Genomic DNA, 24,610 nt, shown 5'->3' on the forward strand with positions numbered 1-24,610 from the left:
CCATTATTTTTTAGCAACCATTATTCAAGTTCAATAGTTCAAATTAGTTTCTTAAGCAAGGTTATATGACATGCATTATATAATAGCTCTTTTATATATTAAGCAATATATTACATCTCTGCACTACTCTCATATGAATATCAGAAATATTCGTTTCTGTAAACATACCCCATACAGTCCTGCCCCAAATTCAAGCCACTGTTGCAAGTCAAGAGTATATAGCTGTGAAAAGTTTTAGTATTTTTAGATTAAACACACCTGACACACCTTTAATTACATCTTTTTCTAAAATAATTTCCATGCTTTATCTCAGTTTTGACTTTATTGTAAGAATCCATTGCAGAAAAAAACTTCCTATTTATGGTAAATGTATGGTAGGTGTTACTTCTGTTAATATGAGTAAGATTATGTGAGTAAAGTGCATTGTGTGTTCTTGGCAGTGAGACATAACATTTGACTTTATCTACACCTAGATAATACTGGCCGTCAACATGATTGGAGTTTATACAATGGGCTGTATAAACTCTAGTCATGCTGACAGCATACAGTTATGGCCAAAATTATTACAACACTAGTATTTTTATCAGCTAATAATAGTTTTAAATCAGTTATGTCTATCTTTTGCTGCAGTGTGTCAGTAGGAAATATCAGTTTACATTTGCAAACATTAATTTTGCTACTAATTGTAATAATCCAGTGAGATGTTTGCAGAAGGAGTCTGACAACGGCCAGTGTTTCACACAGAAATCTGATCTCATCATCATCCAGAGACAGAACAAACTGAGATACACTAAATCCAGAAGAACTGTGGCAATGTCTCCAAGATGCTTCAAGAAACCTACCTGCAAAAGTGCGTTGCTGTTGAAAGTTTTAGGCACTTGTGTAAAAAGTGTTTTTTGTTGATCAATTAACTAAATTAAATCAACATTTGGTGCATTTAAAGCAGCTTTTGCCCTAGGTGTACTTGCACATAGTTTTTCAGGTAGCTTTGCAGGTACAGTAGGTCTCTTGAAGCATCTTGGAGATGTTGCCACAGTTCTTCTGGATTTAGTCTGTCTTAGTTTGTTGTGTTTCTTCATATCATTTCAGACAGACTGGGTTATGATGAGATCAGATCTGTGTGTTGAGCACTGGCTGTTGTCAAACAAAAATCTCACTGGATTATTACAATTAATCGCAAAATGAATGTTTGGAAATGTGAACTGATATTTCATACTAACACAGTACAGCAAAAGAGAGAAGTAACTGACTTAAAACCATTTTTAGCTGCTGAAAATACTAGTGTTCTAATAATTTTGGCCACCACTGTATATAAATCTCCTTTAATCATTACAAAATCATTTACAATGAAAACTGAGAAAATCAAACAATTTAATGCAGTCATAAACTAAATTTAGTTAATGAAGACTGCATATCAGAATTTTTAAATAAAAAAGTCTTTTGTTAATCATTGGAGCTTTTTATTGATAGTTTTATAGTTGCAACAACTAAGTGAGATACACTGCAATAACCAAACACTGGCTATACAATGGTAGAATAAAGATTATTACTGCGGCGTATAACCAGTATACTCAAAAACACTTGGAATCAAAAATAAATACGTAATTTACAAAACCTTTTTTTCTAAATACAAGAATCTGACCTTTGCAAAATGCATATGGAATAGATTAAAGACAAAAAGCAATAATGCAAAAGCTGATAGATTTGTCATCATGTTCCACCCATTCAAACCACTTTGAAACCACTTTTGTGCAAACAAATATACTGATAAACTGAGGCTTTTTTCTCAGAACTCAGTATTGAAGGGGTGAAGGGATAGAGGGAGTAGTCGATTTTCAGTTTCAACACTTTCATCACTCAAGTTTGGTCGAAATAAACTGCAACATCACTTTCATGAACCAGGTCCTTCACAAGGAGAGAAAATTTCCCTGTCAGGTGGCTCTTGTGAAAACACGTGATCCCAGCATCCATACCCACTCTGGCATGCACTGCACCAGACGAAACTAGAAAAAGAATAGCACAGAAATACTAAATATACATACTATGTTTTATTTAAAAAAAAACACTGTACACAGCAGGGATCCTCAAGTCTGTCTCACAAGATTTTTTATTTTCCTGCAGAGTTTAGTTCCAACCCTGATCTGAAGACATTGATTAGCACGCTCAAGTGTGTTTAATTGGGGTTAAAGCTAAACTCTGCAGGAAAGTGGATCTTCCGAGCCAGATTTGAGGACTCTTGGTCTACAGTGATTGATTGACTACCTGTATAGTGTGAGGCCAATATCCTGTGGTTCGGTGAGAGACGCCCAGAGTTGAAAGAGCATGGCTGGCATACACTTGTGGGCTTGGCACCAGCCAGCCAGCAGGACTGTAACCCTCAGATCCTTGAGATGAGACTCGAAAAGGGAGCAAACTCTGCACAAAGACTCCTCGATGACCATATTCATAGTGCAGAGAGCGACTGAAGTTATCAAGAAAGGCCTGTGGGGAATTTAAAACACAGTAGAATCATGAGACAAATAATAAAAAAAAAAAACATATAGTACATAAAGTGTGGCAGGGATGACATTTTGTAGGCCAAAACCTAAAAACAAAGTAGCATTTTATCACTTCTAATTCCTTGTTTTTTTAAATGGTTAAATGCCTGAAATAAGGTCTGTGATTAATACAAGCTTAAACTGTTTTTATAGTCACACTCTTGCAAGAAAATGTTTTTTTAGACACTTAATAGTTGAGACATTGAACTTGTGTGATCATAGTATATTTATTCAGCTTTCAGATGAAATCTTAATTTAATCTTTTGTGGTCCAGGGTCACATTTTGGTTTCCAAATTCATAAAAGTTGTTCATTTTTGAGGATTATCATGATAACAAAAAATATTTTTTTGGTTACAGAACTTCCCTGTTGGCCTATAAAAATACATCATCACCGCAGCACTCTAATGGATGTAAAACAAGTAGACATCAAGTAGAGGTCTGACCGTAGATGCAGAAAGAGCAGCCTTCCTAGAAGTCGGACACAAGCAGCGCCCAGCAGAAATGTTGACCACTGCTCCTTTTCCCCTGTCCACCATATTGGGCAGTGCCAGACGGGTGACAAGAGTGGCAGCTACTATATTTCTATTAATAGTGTCCCACACTACAGATTCAGACAGGTCCGTAAACTCTTGAGAGAGGTCCAGAGACCCATCCAGACTGTTAATGATGAATCCAATATCTTTACCGCCGATGGCATCTTTTATAGGTTTGCAGGCCGAGGGCCCCTGGCTGAAATCAGCTTCAATCAAAATGGCCTCTACCCCATAAGTGTCTGAAATGGCTTTGGCAGTGTCAGTCAAGTTACTGATTTCACTGCTGATCAGAATCACGCAGACGCCATGCCTGGCCAGTTCCCCTGCATACGCTTTTGCTATGGCCTCGGAAGCACCTATTGGAAAAAAGAAAAAAGGGACATTTTTGTCAATGTACACTCTTGTACACTACACAAGTCTCTTCTGCTCACCAAGCCTGCATTTATTTGATCCAGAATGCAATTTTGAAATATTTTAAAATAACCCTTTTCTATATAAATATATTTTAAAATGTAATTTATTCTTGTGATTTCAAAGCTGAATTGTTAGCATCATTACTCCAGTCACATGATCCTTCAGAAATCATTCTAATATTCTGATTTGCTGCTCAAAAAACATTATGTTGAAAAACAGCTGATTTTTGATTTTTTTAGGTTACTTTGATGAACAGAAAGTTCAGAAGAACAGCATTTATTTGAAATAGAAATCTTTTGTAACATTATACGTCTTTATCATCACGTTTGATCAATTTAAAGCATCCTTGGCAAATAAAAATATTTATACTGACTCCAAGTGTTTGAAGGGTATAGTGTATAACAGGGGTGCTCAACCCTGTTCCTGGAGATCTACCTTCCTGCAGAGTTCAGTTCAGTTCAGTTGATCAGGGTTGAAACTAAACACTGCAGAAAGGTAGATCTCCAGGAACAGGGTTGAGCACCCCTGGTGTATAATGTTACAAAATCTTGAATGCTGATCTTTGGATCTTCATGTTCAGCAAAGAATCCTTAAAATGTACTCAACTGTTTTAAATATTGCTAATATTCATAGTAATAAATGTTTCTTGTTTCAAATCAGCATATTATAATGATTTCTGAAGGATCATGTAACACTGAAGACTGGGGAAATGATGCTGAAAATTCAGCTTTCATCACAGGAATAAATTACATTTTAAAATACATTCAAATAGAAAACAGTTACTTTAAACAGAAACATATTTCACAATATTGTTGCTTTTGCTGTATTTTGGATCAAATAAATGCAGGCTTGGTGAGCAGAAGACACAAAACACGAAAAATCTTACAGTTCAAAAACTTTTGACTGGTAGTGTAAGTTAGGTAAATACCAGTATGCAGTATTATAACATTCAAATTCATTGCATGACTTTATTTACTTTTAAACCTACCACATATGAGAGCCCATTGTCCATACTGCTGACTAAGATCTCTATGGGGCACAAGACGAGGAATAAAATGAAGCCTTATCAGGCTATAGCAGTCCCTCATAAATATCACAGCCTTACTGGCAGTGTAACACGCACCGACGAGTGCCAGAGTTTCTACATAACAACTGCATGATCTGGCGATTTCTCTATACAAAAGCTGGAAGCTGTCAACAGCGGCCATTATAAGCTGAAAGCCCTACAATTATTTACTCTAAATCAGCTGCCAATGAAAAATAATACGCTTTTGGAGTCAACGAGATAGATTGGACTCAACTAGCTTGAGTATGTTTGGTAATACGAGTACTATTTCACCAGATTCTCCTCTTCGGTCTTGTCACATCATGGGAATCAGGAAACCCGGAACATTTAAAAGTCACGTGACACACTCGCGTCACGTGATCAACACTGGCGTCTTCAGTCAGCGTCAAACTCACGCAAACATCACCTTTCGTCGTATTTCTGTGGTTTTGTCGTGTTTATTTTTGTGAGATTCGCTATCGTAAACGTTGCTAGACATTGTATACATTCATACGGCTGTGCCGTTAAGTTTATTTTTGCAAAAAACGGTTGTTTTATTGCGGGTACCTCAGCTCAGCTGAGCTTGTTTCCATAGAAACGGTAGTGCTAACGGATGCTAAGCTGATTTATATACATCTCTCTGCTTTATGAAACGACTGGTTATGAAAGATTTCTAATGTTACGAAAGCGACGTACCTCATCTGTTTGGACGTGATGTGAAATTCCCACAGGTAATGTTTAAAAACTTCCCATGCGCTCTATGTGTAATGTATATTTATATTAATACTGACTCTTGAATTCTGAACGTCTTTTTAAGTACTTACATAATAATATTTAATGGCATAGCTACCGTGTAATGCATTACTCTGATGAAGGAGTGGGATATGATTGCCTAAATGTTATTATTATGTATCTATGTAAATGTACTGTAAATGTAATCTATTAATATTTTTTAGCTAACGTTATATTAGTCAGCCTTGTGTATAATGTAGATGAACAAATCAGATTTGAGCACACTTGACATGATTCTATGTCTCTTATGATTTGGAAATGGCTTAAATGTAATTGACAAATACAAATTGTTTTTAATTTATTGTTTGTTTTGCTGTTTAATGGATTGAGTCAGATACTGAAGAAAAAGAAGACAAGTGTCCAGTGTACATGGGAACTCTTTCAAAACTTTTTAAAAATCATTCCAGGAATTTTAACTTTATGGGAATATATACTGCATAGACTGTATGCTTCCCACCACTGTTACTACAGGTCAAGCACACCTTACTTAACACCTTGTTTCCCTGTAGAGAAGAGCTGATCACACCCCCCGAGAAGCGATGTCTCAGTTCTCCAGCGAGGATGAGGCAGAGCTCCAGAGCCTGCTGCGAGAGCTCCTGAAAAGTGTCAAAGACAGAATCTCAGGAGCACCGTCGGTAGAATGTGCTGAGGAGATTTTGCTTCATTTGGAGGAAACTGACAAGAACTTTCACAAGTAAGAAAGACATGTCTCTTTCAGTACATGCTAAGCCTGATTGACCAATTTTCATGGCCTTCCAATGTTTTTCAGCTATGAGTTTGTTAAGTATCTGCGGGAGTATGTGGAAAGCAGCTTGGGAGCTGTTATTGAAGAAGAGACTGAGAATTTTACTAGGTGTGATGGTCATGCTATTGGGACGGGGCAGGACACCCTGGTTCACACTGTTACGAAGAGGACTAGGGAGTCTGCACAGTATGTGTGTTTATGATTCCTGTTATCCTGTGTTTCTTTATATGATAAGATGCTTTTGTGGATGTTTGCTCACTGTGTGATACAATGCATCAATGCAATGGAGAAAGTAAATGTTGTTGGGAATCTTTAGAAAATTAAATTAAGAATGAAATGCGATGATGAAAGTGAAAGTACCATGTGTTTTCTGATAAGACCAATACGATTTTATTAGATGCATTGCTTTCTCATTGCATGATGCAAAAATATCAGCACAAATGTAATTCTGAAAATAGTTTGATATGGAACATTTTCAGAGAAATTCAATTTCAAAAGCTGTTTTCACATTAATTTATTTCATAAACGTTTTCAAAATTCTTTCAGTAAACAGCCATAAGCCATGAAACAAACCAACCATCTCCAGAATGAATAACAACATTACAGTCACTGATTTTAAGCAAAAAAAAAAAACAAGGCTCAAGACTATGTATGTAATGTCTTTTAGGATAAGATTTAACTATGTATCCTATAAAAAAGTTTCTTATGCTCTCCAAACATTTATTTAATTAAAAAAAAAGTAATATTGTGACATATTATTACAACTTAAAAAAATTAGTTAATATATTAATAGACCGTGGTGGCCAAAGTCATTAGAACACTAGTTTTTTTTAATCTCGCTGGATTATTACAATTAATGGCAAAATGAGTGTTTGGAAATGTAAACTGATATTTCCTACCGACAGACCACAGCAAAAGATAGAAATGAAAAACTGTGGCAACATCTTCAAGATGCTTAAAGAAACCTACCTGCAAAGCTACAGTACTGTTAAACGTTTTAGGCACTTGTGTAAAACTGATTTTTGTTTATCAATGAACTAAATTAAATGAACATTTGGTGTGACCATTCATACATTTAAAGCAGCTTTTGCCCTAGGTGCACTTGGGCATAGTTTTTCAGTTAGCTTTGCAGGTAGGTCTCTTGAAGCATATTGGAGATGTTGCCACAGTTCTTCTGGATTTAGTCTCTCTCAGTTTGTTCTGTTTCTTCATGTCATTCCAGACAGACTGGATTATCATGAGATCAGATCTGTGTGTTGAGCACTGGCTGTAATCAGACTCCTTGTGCAAACAAAAATCTCTCGGGATTATTACAATTAATATATACAATTAAAACTTATATTTCCTACTGACACACCATAGCAAAAGATAGAAATAACTGACTTAAAATCATTTTTTAGCTGTTGAAAATACTAGTGTTCTAATCATTTTGGCCACCACTGTATTTTAAAATGTAAATTATTCCTGTAATAGTAACGCTTAATTTTTAGCCGTCATTACTCCAGTCGTCAGTGTCACATGGTCATTCAAAATAATATTTATGGTTTGATAAAAAATAAAATCAAATATCACATATGAAAACAGTTCTGCTGCTTAATGTTTCTGTGGAAACTGTGATACATTAGTAGTGTATTCATATTTATTTAAATATAAAAGTAACTTGATTATGGGATTATCGGTGATTCATAAGAATGTTTTTTGTGATATCTCTGAGTATGGATAGTTTGTACATCACCTAAAATTTGGATAAAGGCATAGTTCACCTAAAAATCATAAGATCTTTGTTCATCTTCGGGAAAAAAAATTAAGATATTTGTGATGAAATCCGAGAGCTTTCTGACAGCATAGACGGCAATGCAACCGGCACATTCAAGGCCCAGAAAGGTAGTAAGGACACCATTAAAATAGTCCATGTGACATCAGTGGATCAACTAGAATTTGTGAAGCTACAAGAATACTTTTTGTGCACAAAGAAAACAACAATAACGACTTTATTCAACAATTTCTTCTCTTTCATGTCAGTCTTCGCCATGTGTTCATGAGAGGACCACAGCGCATGCGTGTGTTGTTGCTGACACAGGACCTGGTGTTATTTTTGTTTCTTTTATTTGTCTTTGCACACAAAATGTATTCTTATAGTTTCATAAAATTACGGTTGAACCACATGTCACATGGACTATTTAATCAATCTCCTTACTACCTTTCTGGACCTTGAATGTGTCAGCTGTGTTGCTGTCTATGCAGGGTCAGAAAGCTCTTGGATTTCATCAAAAATAACTTAATTTGTGTTCCGAAGATGAATGTAGATCTTACAGGTTTGAAACATGAGTGTGAGTAATTAAGATAAATGATGTGGTTTTTTTTTTATTCTGTAGGTACAAACAGATGATGCAGACTCTAAAACAAACCATGATGGTGGTTGTGGAATCACTAATCAATAAATTTGAAGAAGATCAGCTGAAGAAAGAAGAAATGGACAGGAAAAGCCAACATGAGCAGTCAAGCAGCCATTACACTGACAACTGCTCTGACAGTGACTCTTCATTCAATCAGGTTGTTGTTGTAAAAGTATAAATAAGTTACAGAGGTTACTATTGTTTCTTTGATAACCATATCTTCTCATACTATGAATGTACATTCAGCCATAGACTGAATCACTGACTGTCGCCTTTGATTTCAACATGTAGAGCTATGCCTTTATCAAGCATGAGCAACTGCAAGTCATCGCTGAGAAGCTTGACCCTGGTAGACCACGAGAGGTGAAAACTCCTTTTATACGCCCACTTCCCATAGTTTCAATTGTAGAAAGAGAGAACTGTCGTTCTGACTCAGCGGTGAAACAGTCATCTTGATCTGTTTAATTGCAGGTTCGCTTGGAAGCTTTGCAGTCTTTGTGTTATGCCCCTCCTTCTGATGTCCTGAGCTGTGAAAGCTGGACTGGCCTGCGCCGAAACCTTTCTGCTGCGCTCACTGACCCTGACCCTGAGCTCAGCGTAAGAGATAAGTGCTAAATAAGCACTGACCTTAGCCATGGCCTCAACAACAAAATAGTTTCCTTAGCAGCTTAATGTTGAAATACAAGGGCCAACATTTTCAAGCAGTTTCCAGAGACAAGGTGTCATGTGAAATAGGAGGCCATGACCCAGTATTGAATCCCACAGTATGTGGGTGTTGTTCTATGTATTGTGAACAAGGGTTATTATAGTTAACTAAAACTAAACTAAAATAAACATTATTACTTAAATAAATAAAAAAAATAACTAAAACTGAAAATAATTCATATTGATTTTATTATTATTATTATTAGCTTTATAGACAAAAAACTAATAAAAATGAGAATTACTAATACTTAATAAAAAAATAAAAACATTACTACCAGTCAAAAGTTTTTGAACAGTAAGATTTTTTTTATGTTTTTTAAAGAAGTCTCTTCTGTTCATCAAACCTGCATTTATTGGATCCAATATAATTGTGAAATATTTTTACTATTTAAAATAACTGTTTTCTATTTGATTATATTTTAAAATGTAATTTATTTCTGTGTTTTTAAAGCTAAATTTGGAGCATCATTACTCCAGTCACATGATCCTTCAGAAATCATTCTAATAACCTGATTTGCATTTATTATTATTATTATTATTATTATGTTAAAAACAGTTGAAAAAATGCTAAAATATATTCAAATAGAAAGCAGTTTTTTTAAACAGTTAAAATATTTCACAATATTACTGCTTTTGCTGTATTTTGGATCAAATAAATGCAGGTATTGTGAGCAGAAGAGACTATTTTAACAGTTCAAAAACTTTTGACTGGTAGTGTAAATCATAATATTAATAAAAACATAATATCTCAGTATCTCAGTGATACTAAAATAGCACTTTTGTTAACATGTGATTTTTCTTTTCCAGGATAAAGTCCTCCAATTCTTTGCAAAAACGTTTTCGTCTTCTCCTTTAAATGTGACTAAGGATATCTACAGTAGCATAGGTAATATCTTAAGCTTATTTTAGAAGTATGAAATATGTTTTAATATTCAGTGTATACGTGAATGTACAGTCCGTCCGTTCATTTTCATAAAATGTCAACATTTCTTTTCAGCTAAAAGCTTGGAGGCTCATTTCCTCTACCATAAGTTGAGTTTTCCCAGCGGCTCTACAAGTATTGATGCGAACAGACCAGATATGGCCCGTCTCCTCAAACAAGTATGTGACATTTCCTACCTCCTATGAATAAAGATAAATAGAGTTTAGCTGGCTTGGATAAAAACGCGAATTAAATTTTGACTTGCTTGTATAAAGATGGGATTCTTTCTTTCTGGTCATTCTAGATGCGATTAATGAATGACTTTCAGAAGGAAGTGACAACATTTTGGATTCGACATCCTGAGAAGTGAGCTTTCACATTTCAAACACATTTTCCAAATATTGTATGCTACGTCTTGATTGTGTCAGATTGGCTTGAATATAAATTAGTTTTTTTCTGTGCTCTAGGTACATGGAGGAAATCATTGAGAACACCCTCTCTCTTCTCGCTCTGCATTCTGAACAGGGCATGAGCAGTCCCGGTTCAGAGAAATCCCTAGAGCCTATACACTTAATCTCTCTGCTGGATATCAAAGCCACCTGGTTTAAGAAATGGATGGTGAGCCAACTTTTTATCAAAGAATAAACAACACCAAAAAACTGAAACACATGCACACCATTTTCTAAATTAGTATTTTTGAATTTTGACTTTACTTTCTAGTAAAAAAGGAACATGTTGAATATATCTTAAGTTTATAATAATAATAATAATAATAATAATAATAACTATATTAACATCAAAACAAATGGGTGATAATGTTTTGTTTATTGTAAGCACATACTTAAATTTATGAATATAAATGCTGCATGTGCCCTGTTCCTCTTTGCTATTATACATATATATTAGCATTATACGGTTGAGGTCAAAAGTTCACATACACCTTGCAAAATCTGCAAAATGTAAATTATTTTACCAAAAAAAAAGGCATCATACAAAATGCATGTTATTTTTTATTTAGTACTGACATGAAAAAGATATTTCCCATAAAAGATGTTTACATATAGTCTACAAAAGAAAATAGTAGTTAAAATTATAAAAATGACTCTGTTCAAAAGTTTACGTAAGGAATAATTGACGACGGGCCGTAGAATTCTTAGAAAATAATGCACACCCGAGGTGGTGATGCGGTCACGACGCGAAGCGGAGTGGCCGTTACACCTTGGGTGTGCATTATTTTCGTAGAATTCTACGGCCCGAAGTCAATTATTCCGCTTATACTACAGTTACCACACCTCAAGACATCGATCAAGTGATATATTTCAAGACATTCGTCCGGTTTTTATCCTTAAAACGCTATTGTGAGTAGGATTAATTTCTTACGCAGCTCATTCAACAGCTTCGTTGCTAGTTCCAAAACGTCATTTTAGAACTAGTAACGACGCTTGGGCTGTTAATAGCAAAATAATGCCGTTAATAATGAAGTTTAGACAGACCGAAAGACAAGCAGACAGACGGAAAGAGTGAGGGAGAGAAACTAAGTGTATGACTTTACCTCTCTCACGTCTGTGTCTCTCAAGGGTGACTGGCAGCATCGTCTCTACTAACAGTTAAACTTTAAGCTCATTTTCTTCAAGACCACGCCGTTGTTACCTCGCGTGTGAGAGCTGTCATGTCGTTTTTAAGTTGTTAATGGTCAGAGCAGCGCTAACAACATTAGCGCGAATGCTAACGCGAGTGCAAACTGTAATGTTATGTGTGTGCGTCTGTGAGGTGAGTGAGAAGAGGGCGAGAGAAATAGAGTTTGTGCTTTCCGTACATAATAAAACGTAATATATTGTGGAAAAAACATGGAAATAATCTGTCGTTTTTATCCTGATGTTTACTGTATTTATTAGTTTGGCCAGTGTCATTGTGGGTTTTAGTTATTTTGCTGTTTTGGGCTGTAAGGACCTTTGAAATAACTGAAATCGTATGGCGAAGTGATATAGACATGCACTGCGGTCTAAAGCTGCCTGGAACTACGTTCGCCGTGCGTTTCCCTGAATATAATGCACACCTCTAGAACGTTCGTCAGCCAATCAGATTCAAGCATTCAACGGCCCTGTAGTATAAATAAGCTTAATTCTTAATGATGTGTTGTTACCTGAATTATCCACAGCTGTTTTTTTTTTTTTTAGTGATCACAAGTCAGTTCAGTCCTAGTTAAAATGCCCACTGTTCTTCAGAAAATTCCTTCGGGTCACACAATTGTTTTTGTTTTTTTAGCCTTTTTGTGTATTTGAACCCTTTCCAACAATGACTATGATTTTGAGATCCATCTTTTCACACTAAGGACAACTGAGGGACTCATGCAACTATTACAGAAGGTTCAAACACTCAGTGATGCTTCAGAAGGAAACACAAAGCATTAAGAGGCGAAGAGATGAAAACTTTTTTAATTTAAAGATCAGGGTAAATTAAATGTATTTTGTCACCTGGGAAATGTAAGTAAAGTACAGCCTCTGAAGAGCAGTACTAAATAAAAAAAATGATGTTTAGGCAAAATAAGAAAAATGTACACATCTTCATTCAGTTCAAAAGTTTACACCCCTGTCTCTTAATGCATGGATTTTCCTTCTGGAGCATCAGTGTTTGAACCTTCAGTAAAAGTTGCATAACAGTCCCTCAGGTGTCCTCAGTGTGAAAAGATGGATCTCAAAATCATACAGTCATTGTTGGAAAGGGTTCAAATACACAAAAATTCTGAAAAAAAAAACAAAGAATATGTGAGACCTGATGGATTTTTCTGAAGAACAGTGGGCAGTTTAACTGTTCGGGACTAACAAGGGACTCATGGACAACTATCACTAAAAAAACTAAACAAAAAAAACACAGCTGTGGATCATTCAGTAACAACACAGTATAAAAAAATCAAGTGTATGTAAACTTTTGAACAGGGTAATTTTTATAAATTCAACTATTATTTTCTCTGGTGGACTATATGTAAACGTATTTAATGTGAAATATCTTATTCAGGTGAGTACTATATAAAAAATAACGTATTTTGTATGATCCCTCTTATTTTGGTAAAATAATTTACATTTTGCAGATTCTGGAAGGTGTATGTAAACTTTTGACTTCAAATTTAGTTTGACAATTAAGTTTATATTTTTATGTGCAGTACTGTTAAAAATAAATGTCAAAATATTGTCTTCTAGCATGGCTACTACAGCAGAACCGTTGTGTTACGACTTCTTGAGAGGAAATACAAGTCTTTGGTGAGTTATATATACTATGCAGTTTTGGTATGTAGAATTTAAATAGATTTTATGAGCATGTTTAGTGGCTTGCATCTAAAATCTGCATACTGTGCACACTATGCATACTGCACATTGTAGAAATTGTAGTATAGTTTGTAGTATCATAATATTCTATTCCTAATATAGCCTACCTTTAAAATGAACAGTGTAATGCTAATAATAGTATGTATTCAAGTAATTAATTATGGATTTTATGGATTCTTTTCCCCAGATTGTTAATGCTCTGCAGCAGTGCATTTATTACTTCGATTCCTGTGATTCGGTTAGAGAAGAAACTTTGGAAATTATCCACAGCCTGGAACATCAGCAGATTGGTACGTTGAACTTTTGCCCACATTGTGCACGCACTATCATACTTTATCTGACAACCTGGCTTATGTTTTCCCCTGTGTGCTGTTACAAACTGTCTTCTCATGGTCAACTAGCTAGATTATCATTGCCAGAGATAATTCCAAGGGTTTGCGGACTTACAGTGCAAAACTTTCCCAGAATTCTGGTTCCCTTCCGGGAACTCGAGCCGCGTCAGGAACGCTATGGGGAACGCCATTGGCGGGCCGCACTCTGAACTGTGTATAACAACCAATGAAATGACGGGGGTGACGTCACAGGCGCGGTGACGTCACCGACCAGGAAGTATAAAGCACGTGCGTTTGAAGCCGGCGGCAGCTTTTGTCATTCAGCGAGAGCGCTCTGTGTCTGTGTCTGTCTTGCCATTTCTGCTGTTTTTGTGTCCAGTTTGACACACTTTTATTTGAGTAGAATGGCATCTTTACAACCTATTAAGAAAAAGAGTTTGATGGTGGTTAAGCGCCCGCATAGACAGTGTGTCCCTCCCTGCCAACGCTTCATTGTTGGTGGGGATACACACAGTCTATGCGTGGTCTGCTTGGGAGCGGAGCATGCACAGTCAGCCCTCGAAAAGGCTGGCTGTGAGCACTGTGAACGCCTGCCGGTGCGTCTGCTTCGCTCCCGGAAAGCCCTCTTCGAGGAGGGGGCTTTCACTAGCGTGCCCCGTGGGTCTGGCCCCGCTTCCGCCGAGGCGGAGCGGCGGCTGCACTCGTGGGGCTCGCAGCTCGATCTGCTGGAGGGTATGGAGACGGGTGATCCCCTATCTCCGCCCTCACTCAGCGGATCGAGCGATCTCCTCCTGGATGTGGAAGCCCGCGCTGCGGTTTCTTCCCCCCGGGAGGAGGTCCCCGAGTTCCTCTTGTCTTCCTCCGAGGAGGTTGACATTGAAAGTGTTACAGAGGAACCACAACCGCCATCACGCTCGCCTCACTATGAGGAGCTCGTAGAGGTGCTGACTAATGCGGTAGCCAAATTACACATCACATGGCCCGCAGAACAACAGCAATCACATGAGCCGCAGCGAAGCCGATTAGATGATCGCTTCCTGCGGACAAAGTCAGCACCTCCAAAACGGAGCCTTCCCTTCTTCCCCGATCTCCACCAAGAGCTAGCGAGATCGTGGGAAAAGCCATACTCCTCCCGTCTTTTCTCCCCCGCTGAAAATTATGGAAATGTGGGGGGGGCAGAGGAGAGTGGCTATAGGACGATGCCACGGGTTGAACAGACGCTTGCGGGCTATCTGTCACCCGGCTCGGCATCATCCTTGAAGGCTCCGTCCTTACCCACCAGGCCCCTTAAAGTCACATCTGGCCTGATGGGTAAGGCATACACGGCAGCAGGTCAAGCAGGGTCTTGCCTTCACACCATGGGCATCCTGCAAGCCTACCAGGCTGACCTGCTGAAGGAGTTCAGCAGCGGCGAGGAAGTTAGCGTCACAGAGATGCAAAAAACTGCAGATCTCGCTCTCCGCGCCACCAAGGAGGCCGCCCGTGCTGTTGGGCGGTCTATGGCAGCCCTGGTGGCCGCGGAGAGGCATCTCTGGCTGACCCTGTCCGACGTAAAAGAGAAGGACAGGGTCACGCTTCTGGACGCCCCCCTGCAACCATCTGGCCTCTTTGGTGCTTCGGTTGATACCGTTGTGGCCAGGCACCAGGAGGCCCGCAAGCAGGCGGCGGCGTTCAGAACTTTCCTTCCTCGCCGCGTGTTCTCCTCTGAGGCTGCTGCACCATCTAAGAAGCAGCCTCAGCCGTGTACGAGCTCCCATAGAGAGGCACAAAAACAGAGCGTTGCCGCCCGTGCTCCCCCGGCCCAGCCTAGGGGACCCGGAAAGCAACGCTCTAAGTCGGGGGCTTCCAAGACGAAGAGGCCTGACCTGAGGGTCGTCCTCCAGTCAAGGAAGTCCTCGGCTAAGCGGCCCTGACGGTTGTGGTTCAGGGCCGTTGAGGGCAGCCCCTCTCGAGGGGGTTTGCACCGTACCTCCAGGTGCGGGTTTCAGACCCCTTCGTGGCCCTCAGGAGATGAGTCAGCTAACCCTGCCAGTGTTACAGGGCGCGGCTATCTCCCGCGAGCATCCTCTAGCTGGTCCGCCCGGAAACGTAGCGGCCCTGGAGAGTTCGCAACCCCCGCGGGGGTTTTCCGAGGAGCTAATTCCGGCGCTTCCTGCCAGTTCGCTGTTTCAGGACTCCGAGTTAGTTCCTCAAGTAAATCCAGACACCAGTCTCGAGAGGCTGGTACCCTTAGTGAACTTTCTGGTTCTTTAGCACAGGAAGTATCTCAGGTTCGCTTTCAGGGGCAAGGCTTACCAAGACAGAGTGCTTCCTTTCGGCCTAGCTCTCTCACCTCGCACTTTCACGAAGTGTGTGGATGCTGCGCTGGCTCCACTGTGACTCCAGGGCATCCGCATACTCAACTAACAGTTAGCGGTTCAGCATCGAGGTGCTGTTCTCGCTCACATGAAAGAGTTAGGGTTGAGACTCAACGCCAAGAAGAGTGTGCTTTCTCCACTACAGAGGACCACTTACTTAGGCGTAGTGTGGGATTCGATCTCCATGCAGGCACGCATGTCTCCTGCACGAGTCGATTCCATACTGACCGCAGTGAATGCAGTAAAGCTAGGCCAGTCACTCACTGTCAAACAGTTTCAAGTACTGTTAGGTCTTATGGCAGCCGCTTCCAACGTGATACCTTTTGGACTGCTGCACATGAGACCACTGCAGTGGTGGCTCAGGACCAGGGGGTTCTCCCCGAGGGGAAACCCACTCCGCAAGATCAAGGTCACGCGGCGTTGCCTACGTGCCTTGGCCATGTGGAGGAAACCCTGGTTCCTCTCTCAGGGACCGGTTCTGGGAGTGCCTGGTCGCCGCATCACGCTAGCGACCGACGCTTCCCTTACCGGTTGGGGGGCGGTCATGCGTGGCCGCTCAGCCCAAGGCCTATGGAGCGCCCACCATCTCTCGTGGCACATAAACCGCTTAGAGATGCTGGCAGTATCCCTGACCCTAAAGAGGTTTCTCACAGACCTAAGAAACAAACACGTGCTGGTCCGTACAGACAGCACTGCGGTGGTTTACTACATAAACCACCAAGGAGGACTCCGCTCACGCCCCTTGTACAAGCTGGCGTACCGGATACTCCTTTGGTCTCAAGAGAAATTCCTCTCCCTGAGAGCAGTCCATATTCCTGGACATCTGAATGTGGGAGCAGACGTCCTGTCAAGGCAGGGGCCGAGGCCCGGGGAATGGATGCTTCACCCAGAGGTGGTGAAGCAGATCTGGAGAGTGTTTGGCCAGGCTCAGGTGGACCTGTTTGCGACTCAGGAGACATCGCACTGTCCCCTCTGGTACTCTCTAGTTCATCCAGCTCCACTGGGGCTGGATGCCATGGCACAGACGTGGCCGAGGCTGCGTCTGTACGCCTTTCCCCCGATCGCTCTGCTCCCGGGAGTTCTGGAACGGGTCCGTCGGTTTCAAGTGCGGCTGCTACTAGTAGCCCCGTACTGGCCGGCACGAGTATGGTTCTCGGACCTGGTATCTCTCCTAGACGGCTCTCCGTGGGAGATTCCCGTCAGGAGGGACCTCCTGTCTCAGGCTGGGGGCGCAATATGCCACCCCCACCCAGAGAGGTGGAGGTTATGGGTGTGGCCCCTGAGGGGGCACAACTCATAGGAGCGGGTCTCTCAACCGAGGTTGTTGAGACCCTTCTCCAATCCAGAGCTCCCTCTACGAGGAAACTGTATGGCCTTAAGTGGAACTTATTCGCGAGATGGTGCCGCGAGCGCCACCTGGACCCAGTCAACTGCCCGGTCGGTACAGTTCTGGAGTTCCTACAGTCTCGCCTATCCGCAGGGCTAGCTCACTCCACTCTAAAGGTATACGTGGCGGCCATAAGTGCCTACCACGCCCCTTTAGGTGGCCTCTCAGTAGGTAGAGAGCCCTTGGTCATACGGTTCCTCCGCGGTGCGCTCAGGCTGAGGCCTCGAGTGACACCCAGGGTCCCCACGTGGGACCTCGCTGTGGTGCTAGAAGCTCTCTGCAAGCCTCCATTCGAGCCCTTAGAGGAGTCTACGGATCGCGCCCTCACAGTTAAGACGGCGCTCCTGTTAGCACTCACCTCCCTCAAGAGAGTAGGCGATCTGCAGGCCCTTTCAGTGGCCCCATCTCATTTAGAGTTTGCCCCAGGGATGGCCAAGGCCTTTCTATATCCCAGGGTCGGGTACGTCCCGAAGGTCCCCTCCCTAGCACCGCAGCCAGTAACGCTGCAGGCGTTCTATCCTCCTCCATACGTGGAGCCAGGTCACAGGAAGTTAAACTGCATGTGCCCAGTCAGAGCTTTAGACGCATACGTCCACAGAGCTGCCACGTGGCGTAAAACAGAGCAACTGTTTGTCTGTTACGGCCCCCCTAAGAGGGGGAGCCCAGCTTCAAAACCCACTATTAGTAGATGGATCATCGATGCCATAACTACTGCTTACGAGTCCTCTGATCTCCCCTCACCGTTGGGACTCAAGGCTCACTCTACTCGGGGCATGAGTGCCTCGAGAGCTCTGACGGCAGGTGTCCCAATACAAGACATCTGCAATGCTGCGGGTTGGTCCACGCCCCTAACATTCGTTAGGTATTACGAGCTCGACCTCAGAGCCGCTCCAGGCTCGGCTGTACTCTCGGCCTAGTGCGCTAGGCCTAGAGGGGCAGCCACCTCCCTAGCCAGGAGGAGACTTCTCAAGGCGCATTCTTTCTGCGGAAAGAAGAGAAGTCGTTTCGCCACTCATAAGAGATCTGCAAAACTTTCCCCCTTTTGTCCGTGAAAGCTAGACAAAAGCCCTTTCAGTCCCTCTTGTCCTGGCAGAACCCCCAGACAAAGGACTAAGACCCCTCGTGAGCCCGAGGGCCGAGGGGTGCCTCTCGCACTGGCTGGCGAACCAGGCAGAGGTCACGGTTCTCGTGTGCCCGAGGGCCGAGAACTGTACAGCCCTCTTGTCCGCGGAATGCTAGACAATGGCTTAATTCTCCTCGTGTTCTGACGCAGGATGCTATCAGACCGAGTGTACTCCGGTCCCTCTGGTTTCTGGCTTTCCCCAGACCAAGGACTAAGACTCCTCGTCTGCCTTCACAGAAGGCCGAGGAGTGCCTCATGCACTGGCTGGCTACCAGGCAGAGGCACCTACTGTCTTCCCCGTGAGCCCGAGGGCCGGGGATTGCAGTGCCCTCTTGTCCGCGTAATGCTAGACAATGGCTTATTCCCTCGCGTCCTGGCGGAGCTCCAGGCCGAGCCTTGGATCCCTCTTGTTCTGGCTGAACCCCCAGACAAAGGATCACCCTCTCCTCGTGTGCCCGAGGGCCGAGGAGCCTTGAGGTCGAGCTCACCGTCCTCGTGGGTCTGCGGACCGAGGACTTCCCACACCATCTGTCCGCCGAGTGCTAGACAGTGGTCATTCGGTCCCTCTTGTTCTGGCTAACTCCCAGACAAAGGACTAAGACTCTGCGTGTGCCTGAGGGCCGTGGAGTACCTCTCGTTCTGGCTGGCGACCAGACAGAGGAAGACTACCATTCCTCGTGTGCCCGAGGGCCGAGGACTACAGGGCCTTCTTGTCCGCGTAATGCTAGACAAGGGCTCTCTCTTTTTCCACCCTGGTTGAGCAGACACTCGCAGGGCTCGGTAATTATGGGGGCGTTGGTAGTCTCGTTCCCCATAGCGTTCCTGACGCGGCTCGAGTTCCCGGAAGGGAACGTCTCGGGTTACGTATGTAACCTTAGTTCCCTGAGGGAACGAGACGCCGCGTCTCGGACCATAATTCCCGCACCCTGCGGCGCTCGCTTCATTCCTAAAGAGCTGCCGCCGGCTTCAAACGCACGTGCTTTATACTTCCTGGTCGGTGACGTCACCGCGCCTGTGACGTCACCCCCGTCATTTCATTGGTTGTTATACACAGTTCAGAGTGCGGCCCGCCAATGGCGTTCCCCATAGCGTTCCTGACGCGGCGTCTCGTTCCCTCAGGGAACTAAGGTTACATACGTAACCCGAGACGTTCTGTATTGTAGTTAGAAGACTTGCATGAAAAAAAAAAAACTTCCAAACATACATATAGTGTTGACTGATTGCATTATCTTCAGCTGTATTCACCAGCCGTAGCTACCAGACTTTCAAACCACCCACAGCTGTAAAACATTCATGACACATGAGCTGTATTCAAAAGACGCTTATCTAGTTTCTATGATCAGTTCCACAGAATAGTCACTAAGGTTATTCATGTAGTATTATTACAGATTTCAAATGTCATATTTCAGTGGAATCAATTTACCTTATCTTTAAAAGGTCAAAAAACTTTTGAAATCTCTAACTGGTGACATTTAAAAAAACGAAAAAGATGTTTTAAAATGCATTTTCCATAATTTTCATGGCAATTCACATTTCCACCTGCAAATTCTCAATAGTTTAATGTATAGAGATACTTTACTGTTAATTTTTTTAAAAACATATTTCTATGACTCCTAATTATTCAGCCTAAATTAAATGAGGTATACCACAATATATCAAATGTACTTAACTGTCATGAGAATCATTTAAAAAATGCAACAAACAAAAAAATTACAATTAAAAATGTAATTAAAATATTTTTCCTTTATGCTTTTTATATCAAATTTAATTATTTTATAAATTTCTTTTGATTATGGGATGCAGTAAATAACCCAAACAACTTTCCTCTCTAATGCTCTTTGAATATGCCACCTTTTTGCACTCAGGTTTGTTTAAAGATTCAAATGTATATTTCAGTGCTAATTCAGAAACAGGAGGTCACATGCAAATGACTGAATCCATTTAGAGCATGCTCTGCGAATGAGATGTTCTTGTGTTTTGCCCCTCAGGCCCTGCTCGGAGAACTCTCTACACTTCTAAAGAGCTGGAGTTTGTTTATTTCGTTCACTCGCTGTGCGTGCTCGGGAGGCTTGTGATGTACACTAATGGAAGGAAACTTTTTCCCATTAAAGTGAAGAAGCGGAGAGGTAGGTTTAGAAGGGAGGAAACAAACACAGATTGTGGATGTTGTTTGAGAAAAGCAAATCTGACTCACTAAACTATCCTACATTTTTGTCGCCTGTTTCAGATCCGGTAACCTTGACTGACTTGGTTGTGATTCTGATCAATATCATGTACCAACACCCAAAACCATCCTGTGGTGAGACGACACATGCAGGTGCGTCATTAGAATACTAGAATAATAAACTCTGATTGATTCTAACTCAGAAACTCAACCAGACCTGCCCTTAGGAAGTGCATCTTAAAGTCTAAGCATGTGATTTTTATGACTGCTATTATGTAGATGTTAGGTGTGCCAAATCATCCATCTCACAGTGATAATACTGTATCAGTACCAGGACAAGGTTATATTATATCATCTTCTTGTCAATAAACTTGCTTCCTTGGGAGAATAAAATACTTTTACAGGCAAAACTTACAGGACTGCACATTATATAATTATATGAGACTGATTATTAAAGTTAACGTTCACTTACAGAACAAAAAATTACAGATAATGTACCTAGCCCCTTGTCATCCAAGATATTCATGTCATTCTTTCTCCAGTTGTAAAGAAATTATGTTTTTTGAGGAAGACATTTTAGGATTTTTCTTTATATAGTGGACTTCAATGGTGCCCTGATTTTGAACTTTCAAAATGCAGTTTAAATGCGGCTTTAAACAATCCCAAATGCGGTTGTAAACAATCCCAGCCAAAGAAGAAGGGTTTTATCTAGTGAAACGATCGGTTGTTTTCATTAATAATATACAATTTATATACTTTTTAAAGTCATACCCTTGTCTTGTCTTGCTCTCCCTGAACTATTTTCAGTTCAAGACCATTAGGGTATGTCGAAAAAACTCCTATCTTATGTTCTCCCTCAACTTCAAATTTGTCCTACATCGCTGTTTTACCTTTTCTGTTAAGGGTGTTTGATCTTTTTTGCATGTTCACTTTGTAAAGTCTGGGTCAATACTTCTGTAGCGATGTAGGGTGTTTTTTAAATGATTTTTGAAGTTGAGGAAGAAAATATGATAGGAGTTTTTCGACATACCTTAACTGTCTTAACCCAGAATACACAGAGTTCAGGGAGAGTAAGACAAGACTAGCGTTTGAGGTTAAAAAGTATTAAATAAGACCCTTCTTCCTCAGCTGGGATCGTTTACAACTGCATTTGGGACCGTTTGAAGCCGCATTTAAACTGCATTTTGGAAGTTCAAACTCGGGGCACCATATAAGTCTATTATATGTATATAAATCCTGGAATATTTTCCTCAAAAAACATAATTTCTTTGCGAAAAGGGAGTACATTATCTGTAATCTTTTGTTCTGGAAGTGAACTTCTTTAATTAGGATGTTTATTTTCACCAAAAATGAAAAATCTGTCATTGCTTACTCACTCTCATGTCTATCCAAACCTATATGACTTGCTTTCAAAATGCAAAGTCCATTTTTGAAAAACATCCATGTCCCTTTTAATGTTTGAAACCTTCAATCCTCATCTATTGTAATTGCATCGAAATCAGTGACCCCCCTGATTATTCAACATTTCTCATTTTGGCTCCCACGGTGGAAAGTAAGTCTTATAAATTTGGTGCATATGATGACAGAATTCTCATTTTCAGGTGAACCAGGCTTTAACCAGGTAGCATAAAGCACAAATCACATATTGAACCACATAGGTAGGCTATGTTTTCCATTTGTTTTGTTTTTTTTTGTTTGTTTGTTTTTCCTAGTTTGTCCTCATTGGACAGTTTGCACTGCACTTTAAATCATTCATTAACTGAGCTTAACGCTTAAGGCCAATAACAACCAAGATGTCCTGAAGCTCCTAACAAGTTATCACAGAGGTGTGTATGTGTTTGTGTATATTCTCTAGACTCCCTGTCCCCAACTAATCTTGTGATGGAAGTGTTAAGGACCCTGTGTGACCGCACCGAGTGTGCCGTGGAGTGTCTCTACAAAATCCCTGTTATAGAAACTCTACTGGCTCCTGTTATTACCCTGCTCAAAGGAAAGCTGGTCAGCACAACATGAACACTCCCATCAGCACATAATCAAGAGTCTAGACATGGTTATGAAATCATTCTAAACTAGGCCCTGTTTTGCAGTTTTATATAATATAAATTTCCTTTGAATTTATGTGGAAACTGTAGGCAAGTAGTTCAAAATCTTCACAAGTAGTTCACATTTGTTCTTCACAACAGGAAGTTGCTGAATACTGTATAAACATTGATATACTAGTGTGAGGTTTTATGTTAATATGACAACATTAAAACATCATACTGTGTATCTACAGTATATACATTTCCAGGGTGCAACTAAAGAGTCATTATTGTCACATTTGATTGATTCAATGCATCCTTGCTGATTTTCTTTAAAAAAAACAAAGCAAATTGAACTGAACCAAAACTTTTTAATATTAGTGTACATGTACGTAATTTTACAAAATATTGATTTTGTGAGATAACACAGACCAAATGATACATTAAAGGATTAGTTTCTTCCAGAATAAAAATTTCCTGATAATTTAATACTCACCCCCCTGTCATCCAAGATGTTCATGTCTTTCTTTCTTCAGTCGAAAAGAAAGTAAGGTTTTTGAGGAAAACATTCCAGATTTTTTCTCCATATGGTGAACTTCAATGGTGACCAACGGGTTAAGGTCCAAATTCCAGTTTCAGAGCAGCTTCAAAGGGCTCTACATGATCCCAGACATTTAAAAAAGATCTTATCTCTGTGAAAACATTTCAAATTTATTAACGTTACTTTCGTTTTTGAAAGGAAAGCACAGATCCCTATCTACATATGCGTCTATGTTTGTGCGAATCATTCATGATGCAGCTTCACCCACAGCAGAAATGAGTATAAGGGTTTTTATGCATCTTTGCAAATGGCCTTTCTTAATAATGTGCTAGTTAGCAAGTTTGATTTGCTAAATTCGGCTAAAGTAAACATTACGGCTCATCATCCCATGGCAGAGAGGGGTGGGGCGAGCAGATCTCATTAGCGTTTAAAGGAACATGCAACAGAATAGCTTGCTCTAAAAAGGGTTGATTTTGACATTAAGACCCTAAAGAATCATATCAAGCCCATTTGTGTCTTCACGCATTGCATAATCACAATGGGAAGGTCACGCAGGGTTAGTTCTTTCTTTGTGTGCATTGGTTCAAGAAGGTAAGGTAGGGCAAAAATCGTTCACCATAGTTGTTTTACCTTTCTTTTTGACTTTGACATTCTTTGCACGTTCATTGTAAACAGTGGGTCGGTACTTCAGGCCTACATCACGCATGCATGACTTGGTAATACGTGAGGTGGGGCTAATGCAAGATGAGCATTTGTGGTTAAAAAGTATATACATTTTTTCTTTTAGAAAATGACAGATTGTTTCGCTAGATAAGAACCTTATTCCTCAGCTGGGGTTGTATAGAGCCTTTGAAGCTGCATTGAAACTGCAATTTGGACCTTCAACCTGCTGATCCCTTGAAGTCTACTATATAGAGAAAAATCCTGCAATGTTTTCCTCAAAAACCTTTATTTCTTTTCGACTGAAGAAAGAAAGACATGAACATATTGGATGACATAGGGGTGAGTAAATTATCAGGACATTTTAATCTGGAAGTGAAATAATCCTTTCATAGCAGATGGATTCTATAGCAAGTCTGTGACAGTACGTATAAGAAAGGAATTGATGCTATTTCCATGCGGTATCGTCAAGGAAAACCTAAACAGAATATATTTTACTTATATGTGACCCTGGACCACAAAACCAGTCTTAAGTCGCTGGGGTATATTTATAGCAATAGCCAAAAATACATAGCATGGGTCAAAATTATTGATTTTTCTTTTATGCCAAAA

At 40.7% G+C, this 24,610-nt stretch overlaps 2 protein-coding genes across 2 annotated transcripts in view; one reads left to right on the forward strand and one right to left on the reverse strand.

The window, feature by feature from the left end:
- Nucleotides 1-1,444: 1,444 nt before the first annotated feature.
- On the reverse strand, nucleotides 1,445-4,870 carry hsdl1 (hydroxysteroid dehydrogenase like 1). Its single transcript, XM_073816938.1, has 4 exons — nucleotides 4,474-4,870; nucleotides 2,982-3,427; nucleotides 2,263-2,481; nucleotides 1,445-2,003 (listed from the first exon to the last, which is right to left on the reverse strand). The coding sequence occupies exons 1-4, from the start codon at nucleotides 4,691-4,693 to the stop codon at nucleotides 1,932-1,934; spliced, it is 957 nt and encodes a 318-aa protein (XP_073673039.1). The 5' UTR covers nucleotides 4,694-4,870; the 3' UTR covers nucleotides 1,445-1,931.
- A 988-nt stretch (nucleotides 4,871-5,858) lies between these two features.
- tbc1d32 (TBC1 domain family, member 32) overlaps nucleotides 5,859-24,610 on the forward strand; it is a 61,884-nt gene continuing 43,132 nt past the window's right edge. Inside the window, exons 1-14 of the mRNA XM_073816377.1 lie at nucleotides 5,859-6,016; nucleotides 6,092-6,253; nucleotides 8,443-8,620; nucleotides 8,755-8,826; nucleotides 8,935-9,060; nucleotides 9,976-10,054; nucleotides 10,166-10,269; nucleotides 10,395-10,456; nucleotides 10,558-10,708; nucleotides 13,288-13,347; nucleotides 13,601-13,703; nucleotides 20,601-20,738; nucleotides 20,840-20,929; nucleotides 22,632-22,774. Of these exons, the coding sequence (XP_073672478.1) occupies nucleotides 5,862-6,016; nucleotides 6,092-6,253; nucleotides 8,443-8,620; nucleotides 8,755-8,826; nucleotides 8,935-9,060; nucleotides 9,976-10,054; nucleotides 10,166-10,269; nucleotides 10,395-10,456; nucleotides 10,558-10,708; nucleotides 13,288-13,347; nucleotides 13,601-13,703; nucleotides 20,601-20,738; nucleotides 20,840-20,929; nucleotides 22,632-22,774 (1,623 nt within the window). The 5' untranslated portion in view covers nucleotides 5,859-5,861. The remainder of the gene's footprint in view (nucleotides 6,017-6,091; nucleotides 6,254-8,442; nucleotides 8,621-8,754; nucleotides 8,827-8,934; nucleotides 9,061-9,975; nucleotides 10,055-10,165; nucleotides 10,270-10,394; nucleotides 10,457-10,557; nucleotides 10,709-13,287; nucleotides 13,348-13,600; nucleotides 13,704-20,600; nucleotides 20,739-20,839; nucleotides 20,930-22,631; nucleotides 22,775-24,610) is intronic.

Source organism: Garra rufa, chromosome 13 (assembly GCF_049309525.1).
Source record: "Garra rufa chromosome 13, GarRuf1.0, whole genome shotgun sequence".
NCBI lineage: Eukaryota > Metazoa > Chordata > Actinopteri > Cypriniformes > Cyprinidae > Garra > Garra rufa.

Excerpts from the sequence above, each read along its gene's own strand:
- hsdl1 (XM_073816938.1), bottom strand. The coding sequence starts at position 4,693 with ATGGCCGCTGTTGACAGCTTCCAGCTTTTGTATAGAGAAATCGCCAGA. Across the intron at positions 3,428-4,473 it reads ACAATGGGCTCTCATATGTG|GTGCTTCCGAGGCCATAGCA; the intron begins GTAGGTTTAAAA and ends TTTTTCCAATAG. Across the intron at positions 2,482-2,981 it reads CTGCTCTTTCTGCATCTACG|GCCTTTCTTGATAACTTCAG; the intron begins GTCAGACCTCTA and ends AATTCCCCACAG.